This window comes from Ovis canadensis, chromosome 3 (genome assembly GCF_042477335.2).
Source record: "Ovis canadensis isolate MfBH-ARS-UI-01 breed Bighorn chromosome 3, ARS-UI_OviCan_v2, whole genome shotgun sequence".
NCBI classification, from domain to species: Eukaryota; Metazoa; Chordata; class Mammalia; order Artiodactyla; family Bovidae; genus Ovis; species Ovis canadensis.
Window position 1 is genome coordinate 226,828,884 of NC_091247.1, and position 10,192 is coordinate 226,839,075.

Genomic DNA, 10,192 nt, shown 5'->3' on the forward strand with positions numbered 1-10,192 from the left:
TGTGTTATCTGGTCCTTTGCTCATTCACATTCCAAAGGTTCTTCTAAACCCTTCCTGGCAGCTGGCGTGCAAAGGGCGGAGACACTCTGACACACTGATTATCATGCCCTAAAGCTCCTGTAGGGTCGAGAATACCAGAGTTTTCTCTGCTTTTCCCATTTTGTTATTTCATAGTTTTGTGGGATTTTCATCCTTTTAGTGAATTAACTGGAATTGGTTTATTGAGGCATCTCAACTCATTGGGAATAGAAATAGCAACAATTTTATTTCTTCCAAACTCCAGTCCAGAGGGATCTATCAAACCCCTTCCCACGAGGCGTGAGGTTCCTGAATGATATCTTGGCCACATTCCAAGGGGTTTTTTTTGTCATTTTTGTCTGTAGAACGGGTGCTTGTTAAAACTAAGCCATCTGCCTGTGTGTGTGCGACTAAGTCGTTCAGTCGTGTCCGACTTTTGCGATCCCATGGACTGTAGCCCCCCAGGCCCCTCTGTCTGTGGGATTCTCCAGGCAAGAATACTGGAGTGGGTTGCCATTTCCTCCTCCATAGGATTGTCCCAACCTAGGAATCGAGCCTGCATCTCCTGCGACTCCCTCATTTCAGGCGGATTCTTCACCACTAACACCACCTGGGAAGTACTTCTGGGAAGTATTCAGCTCAAATACAATTCTGGGTGTGTCTCGTCCCCTCTCCCAAGAGTTAGCCAGAGCTCTCCGTGACCCCAGAGGCTTTGGAGGGACTAAGCTGGTCTCTTGGCTTCACCCTTCGCCTCCCCAGGCCACACTGGCCCCTGTGCAGGGCCGCTCAGGCGAGGAGGACTCAGGGCTCCCGGGGACACTGCGGCCTCTCCGTGGCCCCCACCCGGCGCTGAGTGGCTGGGGGTGCTCACCCCTCCTCTGACCACCCGCCCCACTCCCCGCCCCCACCCGCCACCGCTGGGCGACCACCACCCAGTCACACTCCGGGCCCCAGTCCTGCAGCCTGGTGGGCCCCTGGCAGCACTCCCTCAAACTGCGGCTGGGAGCCTCTGTCCTGCGGGCCTGCCCCCCTCACCAAGTGTTTTCCAAGGTCGCCTTGACCCTCAGCAGGGATCCAAGGATTGAAGGAGGGAGAACACAGACCAGCCCTCCCGCCGGCATTTCTGCACGTCACTGAGCCCCGCTGGGCTGGAGAGGAGGCTGGGGAGCGTGGTCTGGCTTTCTGCCCAGTGAGTGAGTGAGTGAAAGTCGCTCAGTCGTGTCTGACTCTACTGTCCATGGAATTCTCCAGGCCAGAATACTGGAGTGGGGAGCCTCTCCCTTCTCCAGGGGATCTTCCCAACCCAGGGATCGAACCCAGATCTCCCGCGTTGCAGGCGGATCCTTCACCAGCTAAGCCACCAGGGAAGAAAAGAAAACTTGGCAAAGAAGCCACCAGCCTACCAGCGCTCTGTGTTTAGGGCTGGTAGGGTGACCCAGCTAGGCCGTCCACACAGGTATGGGGCTGATGGCTTGTCAGCCGCTCTCTAAGTTCAGAACACGGGCTTTCCCTCTCATGTGTGGTCTTGGCTCCACCAGGGAGAGCCCAGCTCGACGCCCCTGGACAGTGCATGCCTAGGGGTGACCGTCATGTTTCTTGACAGCAAGAGGCTTCAGCGAGGCTGGGAGCCTGAGGCGGCCGCTGGAAACTCACCAGCTGATCACAGAGGCCTCCTGTCTTTGAGACTGCTCAGATAAGATCTGAGAGAGTCGGTAGGCTCTCTCTGCTGGTTTAAATGTGCTGCTTGAAGTGTGACCGGCAGGTTTCTGGGGACACAATACCATTTGGGGGCGGGGGCTTCCCTGGTGGCTCAGAGGTTAAAGTGTCTGCTTGTGATGCGGGAGACCCAGGTTCGATCCCTGGGTCAGGAAGGTCCCCTGGAGAAGGAAATAGCAACCCACTCCAGTATTCTTGCCTGGAGAATCCCATGGATGGAGGAGCCTGGTGGGCTATAGTCCGCCTAAGAGTTGGACATGACTGAGCGACTTCACTTTCACTTTCAATACCATTTGGAGTCCAAAACACTTCCCAGCTACCTCCAGAGGTTCCGGAACCCAGGGAAGGTCCACAGAAACAGGCAGGCTGGCCCTTGTAAACCTCTCAGGACCAGCCATCCGGGGCCAGCCAGCGCTCCAGATACTTCCAAACAGAAGATGCTTCAGCACACAGCAGGCTAGCCATTTGGGCATAAATTTTTATCCCAACCCCAAACCAGCCACCAGTCGGAGAGGAATGTTGGTTGAAATGCCCTGGGCAGGGCCTTCCGTGGGCAGAAAGAGCAGAGGCCACCCACCCCCCATGGCGCTGGCCTGTATGGGACTGGGCAGCCCCGCGCCTGCCCTGGAGGTGGAGCAAAATTTAGAATTCATTTTTAATGTTCATGTGGTGATAACAGCCAAGAAAACCAGAAGGGGCAAATCCCCCATTAGAGGGGAGCACAAAGTATAACCCCGAAATCATTTTTAGGTTTTGCTTAATTCTGGCTGGGCTGGATACCCCCTGCTGCGTGGACTTTTCTCTAGTCGTGGCCCGTGAGGGCTCCTCTGCGACGCCGTGCACAGGCTTGTCTCGCCGCAGTGGCTCCGGCTGCTGCAGAACACGAGCTCCAGGGTGCACGGGCTGCTTGGCTGTGACTCCCAGGCTCGAGCACAAGCTCAGTGGTCGTGGTACACGGGCTTTACCTGCTCTGCGGCAGGGGGGATCTTCCCAGGCCACGTGGCCAACGCGTGTCTCCTGCATTGGCAGGTGGGTTCTTAACCACTGAGCCACCTGGGAAGCCCCGAAATCATTTTTTAAAAGGAGGTTCTGGGGGAAGAAAATGGATCATCAGATATTGGGAAAGTTGGCCCTCTGATAGGTAAGGTTTTCAGATGGGATGAAGAAACACATGAATGAAGGAGAGAATGAAGTTAAAATAGATGAGAATAGATGAGCTCAGGTTATTGGTTTAAACACCGAGAAGTCAAGCCAGATCTTCACCTCACACTACAAACCAAACTAATTCCAGAAATGTCTGTATTAATTCTAGAGGGAAACAAAGACCTTAAGTTTAAAGCAGCGAAGGAAACCACAAAGAAGAGATGGAGGTGTTTGCAGGACAAACTGTTCTGCCTCTTCTTGGACCAGAGGTTCTCAAAGTGGGCAGGACCTCTTCCAGGCCTGGGAGGCATTCCTGTTTTCATAAAGTTACCAAAACATCTGGGCCTTGTCCACTCCTGCTGTCTCCTGAGTGTACAGTGGAATTTTCCAGATGACATGATAGGTGTTCTTGCAAAAGATGAAGAGCAGGGGCAGGTCTGAGGCCCCAGCTGTCTTCTCTTAAGCCAGACATGAAAGAAATTTGAAAACCATGAAAGAATTTAGTGAGAACTTCCCCGCTCCACCCCCCCCTCCCCGCTTTTTAAAAATATGCTGTTTATGTGGTCAGGTAACGAGTTTATCTTCTAAATAGCATTTAGAAACATTTTCCATCTTAACTTGCGATATGGTAAATACTGATAAACAAAACCTATATTAGAAGTTCTCTGGGGTCCTAAAGGATTTTGCGTGGTGTGAAGGGATTCTGGGGCCAAAAGGCCTGTGAGCAGTCCTGGGTCTGTAAGTGCTTCGGTGGGGTCGCAGCACTCAGCACATCCATCCATGTAACAGTCCCACAGACGTTTATGGCGTACCTACTGTGTGTCCTGACACACTGCTACAGGTGCAATGCAACAGCCATGACCAAAAGGGACAAATGCAAGCGCCTGCATTGTGCTAGTTCGGGGGGCACAGGGCCCAGTGAAGGGACAGACTGGCTATGTGTCAGGTTAAAATCAGTAATAAAAAGCTGGAAACACGTGCAGCGAGTACGGCACACAACGGGTTAATATCTTTAATATGCAACGAGCTTATACAAACTCATCAAACGCCAGTAGGTAAGAGCAGAGGACACGACAACGCACAAAAGAAATACAACCGCTTAACGTGAATGATGTTCTAGTTTGCCAGAAATTAAAAAAAAAAAAAGAAATGCAAACTAAAATACAATGCTATTTTTCCATGACCAGATTAGCAAATATTTAACCAGATGCGAACACTCAGTGCTGGCAAGATGGGCACATTTATCCTTGCTGGTGGCCGTGTAAATGGACACAAACATTTCTGGAAACTGTTTGTCAACATGTAATCAGAGCCTCGAAGGTCCTCATATTCTTTAATTCCATCATCCCACCTCTGAGGACCTATCCGAAGGAAATAACTTGAATTGGGGAAAGCTTTACGCACAAAGATAGTCATCGATTTCCAATGGTGAAAAATCAGTAAGAGCATTGGTGAGCAACCAATGGCACTGCCTGACGGCGGATTACGCAGCCATTTCAAAATGAACTGAGAAAGATGCCCGTGATGTGAGAACAGCTACACAGTACCGTGCTACAGAAGGTAGCATCCCAATGGTAAACAAAAGGCAGAGGAACCATGACTGGGGTGAGGGAGACTGGAAGGAGAAACACCAAAACGTTAAGATTGTACATCTTTCTACTCCTCTATTTTCCAAAACTTCTATAATGTGTAGGTTGCCTTTGATAATGAAACGAACTAGTACGTGGTTACTTATGAAAAGGAGTTAGTGGTGCTGCAGCGAGGGGCCAGCAGTGAGTACCCCCCCCCCATCTACTGCGTCTGTGCTGCGCCCGCCACACTCAACACGGGGGCCCCACAACTACACCAGAGTCATCAGCTCTGTCCACCCACGGTCAGCAATGGATTTTCCTAAACCCCAACCCTCTCCCCGCACGGCCAAGCTTTCGTTGCCTTCTCTAGAGTCCAGCTGTGTCTCCATCTCTAAGCCCCTAACCTGAGGCTTCTCAAGCAGAGGAGGTCCACGCTTCCTGCTCTGGCTGCAAGACGGACAGGACCTCTGCTAAGTTCTCTCTTCCTACCCAAACTCCAGCCCTGGAAGCTGGCTGGGGTGTGTGTGTTCTTACACACTCACAGGGCTGCTCCCTTAAAGTAATCTAAGTACCTGCCCAGCTCTCCCCACACCTGTTCATTCTCCTAAAGACCAGAATCATGGTCCAGCAGGTGGTTCTGTCCCTCTTGACAACAGCAGCTTACACATCAGAAAAGCCTTACCTGCACTTCACACGGCACTTCTGGGCTCTGTGTCACAACTTACTCATTACATACTCACCTGGGACCAGGGACACGTGTCTCGGTTTTTTCCCAGAAGTCACCGAAATGCTCTGGGACATTGTTAATCCCAAGGTCGCACAACACAGCAGGCCAGAGGTCACCCCTCCTAACTGATCTCAAATGGTGCCCTGCTACACTATGAATCTTCCTTACCAGATGGGGCAATGTGGAGACCAAGGAACACTCACAAGGTAGTCCAAGTACTGTGAACACCATGAAAACATTAAACCTTCCCTCACATGCACGGTTAACACTACTAACTGCCTGGCCCTTTTATAAATCAACACCTGTTCTCTTCAATTTAGAGAAAGTATAACCCCCAAATATGTACAGAGCAGCTCTCCTCCGCCACTGCCTTCTCCAACTTGAGCCTCTCAGCCACGTGTTCTTGCTCCGGGCTGCATGGAGCGTGGTTGTCCTCTCCAGCTGGGGACGAGGGTGTCTTCCACTAGAGCCACAGGGGGCTCCCACCACGGGGCTTCTTCCAAATCCAACCCCAAGCCTCACATCCACTCCGGTTTCCAAGGTCGCAGGAGGCAATCAAGAAGGTCACAGACGTCCAACAGCACCAGTCCCCAACCTGTAACCGTGAGCACCAATGGCTTGCCACATCACCAAGCCAAGCGAAGCCGGGGCAGCAGCCAGGGCTGGGCACAAGGACCCACATGCAGAGGGCGGGCCTCAGCCTAGCGAGGTGCAGCGGCTGAAACAAGGCACGGCTGCAAACATGGTAGGACTTCTGAGTGCCACCTGGGCAGACCCCAAGGTTGGCAAACAGTTCCTGCCCTGCTCCTGGGCTGGGTCTCCTGCCTTGGCTGGGCTGGGCCATGTGGAAACCTTCAAGGTACCAGCCAGCCCTGCAGAGCCCCTCTCCTGTGGGGGCCACCATACCCCTTCAGCTGTGGGCACCTCGACTTGGCAGGCAGGCAGAAGAGAGCAAGAAGTGCAAGTGGTCTGAGCACCCCCCTCACCGGAGAGCCCATGCCCCCCTGAAGGGTGGCCCCCTGTGTCTCCCCCACTTCATGCTTAATGAGCACCATGGTCCCGCCTGAACAGTCTGGCTGGCATCTAGCGGGGTCTGAAGCCTATGTTCAGGCAGTGGTTCAGCAGGGCAATTAGGCTAACAGAGTTTACGATGAGGGGTGGCAGTGGTCCGTGAACTCCAGCAGCCACGGAACCACCTTGACCTTGCAGCCAGTGGACTTTCAGGAACACAGTCACTCTCCCTAGCATCATCAAATTGCTCAGGAGGGCGTGGGTCCTAGGAGACAACCTCTGGAGGCCCCAAGATGCAGGCTTGTAGCGGGGAGCAGAGGTTATCCTCCTGCAGTCAGGCCGGGATAAACCTAGGGAAGGATGGCCCATTTCCCCACAGCCTGGGGGCAGGGCGTTGTTGGTACTGAATAAGGCAGGAGCAACCCAGGTCAAAGGGCCTGGTCAAGCCTCGTTTAGAAAGTGACTCTGGGCGTCCCCGGGAGAAAGCACAAGGCCACCCACCACTCGGAGGCACGGCTCTGTCTCTCGGAATCAGGACCCGAGCGCCAGCCCTGCACTGTCCCCACCTTAGGACCTGGGCAGCCCGCTACTCTTTTCCTTCGCAAATGCCAGCACCGCCCCGGCTGGGGTCAGACAGGCAGACACCCCTCGCCCTAAGGGCTCCATGATGTGTCCGGGGAGCTGGGGCTCCCAGCCCTGAGTCCAGGTTTTCTGGGACAGAGGCTAGACATCTGATGGACGGCCCAGGCCTGGGGAGGGCATGCTACCGAGGCTTTGGAGACCTACAGACCGTGTGTGTGGTTCCAGGAGCTGAGGTGAAGGCCGCATGCCCCTATGTGGAGAAGGGAACAGGTCTCAAGCCAGACAGGCCCACCGCCACGTGTGGGGGCCAGAGAGAAGAGGGGGCTACACACCACCACTGACTCCCATGGGGGACCAGGGCAGCGGTGTAAGCGTCTCAAGTCCACCCCTCAGCCTGCCAGGGTAACTCAGGCACAGATGGACACGTACGTGGAACTGCCCAGTGATTCCAGTCACACTGACCTTCTGAGCAGGCGAGTTCCAGATTCCCCCCAACCCCGGTGCTATCAAAACACTGGCAGCTAAAGCCAGGCACTGATGCGGGGGTGTGTGGCCTCTGGGGGCACACCCCTAAGGCTGCACTATCCGTCTTTCCAGGAGCAGCAATGGGGCACGGTGACTGCCTACTCCTGTGCAGAGTGAAGCTGGCCCCCCGAGAACTCTGGAAACTCACTCCCGGCCGTGATCACTCGGACACTGACAGCAGAGATGAGGCCCCTACCTGCTACGCTGGGCCCTAGAGGGGCTGGCAGGACTCCAGACTCCCCTCTCCAGGTCAAGCCACCTGCCTGGCCAAAGAGGCTTCTTTTTGGCACCAGCAAGCTCATCACTGAGAACAGGGCGATCAGGTGGGGAACTGCCCCAGGGCCTGCAGAGGGTGGGGGAGCTGCATCGGTGAACCTGGTCAGGCTGGGGAAAACGTCAGCCCAAATGGTCCCAAGTGCATTGTGAGTGAGACTGACCAAGCAGCAGAGCTGAGGCCACTAGAAGAGCTGGAATTGCAAGCAAGAGAAAGGAAACATGCAGTGGAGGTCCCAAGCGAGCACGTGATGCCAGGAAGCAGGGTGGGTCACAGGGCGCCCCAGAGTGATGACGGGAGATGTCCTCATGGAGCAGGTCTGCAGAGGCAGGAAGGGACGTCCTCAAACAAAGTGATGCCGTGGGATGGACATTTCTTCTATGCAGCAAAGTGGGTATGCTACCTGGATGGCTGCAGATGCGACCAGGATGGTGGCCGACTCCTAAAGGTTCCGAGCGCGGGTGGGCAGGGCCGGGGTTGGACTGGTCCCATTGGAGGCTGGGTGCACCGGGCAGGGCGCTGTGCCGGTGGCGGCCAGCTGGCGGCAGAGGGTCTGCCGTTCCCGCATGGCTCGATTGGAGGCCGAAGTTTTTCTGATCTGCGCCCGCCGGGCGTGCCGCAGCGGAGACTTGTAGGTTCTCCGCAACTCGGCCAGGAATCCCTGATAGTTGTTTCGTAAGGGGCTGTCGGGTTGCATGTGGGGGATCGCCCACTTCTCGGCCTCCCCGGTGAGCCGGGACACCAGGAACGCCACTCGTTCGGCCTCCCCGGGGAAGCGGGAGGCCTGGAAGATCATGAATCTGTCCATCTGCATTAAGAAGCCCGCCAGCTGGCCGGGGTCTCCGGAAAAGGGCTCGGGCAGCGAGGTCGGGGGCGTGGTCATCGGCCGGGTCCCATTGGAGGTAATGGCCGAGATGGGGGGGGTGATCTGCAGCGCCCCGGGAATCCGAGCCCGGGTGCGCAACAGGGTCAGCTCAGCCATCACGCTCTCCAGCATGTTGGTGAGGTTGGCCTTCTCTGCGCGAAGGGTCGAGGCCTCGCGCCTGAGCGCCGAGTTGGTGAGGCGCAGCGAGGTCAGGGTGTCGATGACGTCGTCCATGGGGGCGCTAGCAGAAGCTGTAGAGGCTGGGGTTCCAGCTTTTGAGGTCTGGGGCTGGACCATGCTGGCCAGAGGTCAGTCAAAGGCTGAGACTGACGGAAGTGGAGGAAGGTGGTGGTGACGGGGGCGCTGGGGTTGGGTTTGGATAATCCAGAACCTGAGCACCTGTGATGCTAAAATTGGGTAGACCCAGAGGCAACAGGGTTAAGGGTGGGGGTTCAAGACCCAAGCGTGGCAGAGAAGACCCAACAAGAGGGCAGGACAGACGGACCCAGAGATGCGCACAGCCCCGGGCCAGGTTGGGGGTGCAGGCCCTCGCGGATCCCGAGCTCCGGATGTCGCTCCTGAATCGCCGCGCTCACAAGGCCACAGTGGGCTGCAGGGCCCTGAAGGATGAAAACACGGTTTTAAAGAGAAAAAGGTTTCGACTGCGGAAAGGGGGTTCGAAGGGAGGGAGGCGGCGTGGGAGAGGCAAAGGGCGGGCGGCGAGGCGAGCGCCCCCCAGCCAGAGGACCGGCGCCCACATGGGGCAGAACAAAGGGAAGAAGCTCTCGCGGCGGCGGTGCCGGAGGGCCGAGGGCGGGCGGCGGGCGCCTACCTGGGTCTCCGCGGCTTCCTCCGCGGCTCCGTCTGCCCGGGCCGGCCGCCACTAAGATGGCCCGATCGCCGGGATGCGGGCTGGCCGATGAGTCACGGCGGCGGCGGCCCGCCGGAACTGCTTCCCGGTCAGGTCAGGTGGAGGCGGCGGCGGGAGGCGGGCGAGGGCAGCTTCTGGCGGGAGCACGAGCCAGGCTGGGACCGAGGCCCAGGTCGTGGCCCAGGGCGGGTGGCGGCGCGGGCGGCGAGCGGGTACCGCGGAGGTGTGGGCTGCAGGCGGGGCTAGCGCGGTCCCCACTGGTTGCCATGGAGACCATCAGCTCCCGCGCGGCCGAGGCCCCGCCCCGGAAGTGACGTAGCACCATGCCTTTCCTCAGCAGCCAATCAGTGATGAGTGTGGCTACCGACGTTTTGTTATTAGAAGCGGTGTCTTCCTTTCTTTGAAATTCTACCTGAGACTGCTAGTAAAGCTGTGTGTGCATGCTGCTGCTGCTAAGTCGCTTCAGTCGTGTCCGACTCTGTGCAACCCCATAGACGGCAGCCCAACAGGCTCCCTCGTCCCTGGGAGCAGAGGTTGTATTTACTCTTTTAAATGAAGCTTGCTTTCCATATATATATATTCTTTTAATTAAGCCGAGAGTTTTGATGAATTTATTGTTCCTAACGTGTAGCCAGGTAAAAAGTAAATGATATACACCAATGAAGTACATTGTCCTGTTGATTTTTATATAAAAGAGTGGCTGCTACTTTTGGAGTGATGAAAGAGCACTGTTGGACAAATTTGTCCTTGCCTTTCGTTCTGTACTAACTGCAAGCAAATTCAGTGTAGTATAGATCCATTGTAGAAAATTTTGATATCAAAGAAGTCTTTTGAAAAAGTTTATATCTCTCTGAGTCCCTCCACCTGAGATAAGAAATAGTAATATTTT

General features: G+C 55.6%; 1 protein-coding gene across 1 annotated transcript; it reads right to left on the minus strand.

Annotated features, from left to right (window-relative positions):
• Positions 1 to 3,864: 3,864 nt before the first annotated feature.
• On the minus strand, positions 3,865 to 9,609 carry RTL6 (retrotransposon Gag like 6). Its single transcript, XM_069581728.1, has 3 exons — positions 9,265 to 9,609; positions 7,971 to 9,052; positions 3,865 to 5,770 (listed from the first exon to the last, which is right to left on the minus strand). Exon 2 carries the CDS (start codon positions 8,727 to 8,729, stop codon positions 8,010 to 8,012), a length of 720 nt encoding a protein of 239 aa, XP_069437829.1. The 5' UTR covers positions 8,730 to 9,052; positions 9,265 to 9,609; the 3' UTR covers positions 3,865 to 5,770; positions 7,971 to 8,009.
• Between the last annotated feature and the right edge of the window lie 583 nt (positions 9,610 to 10,192).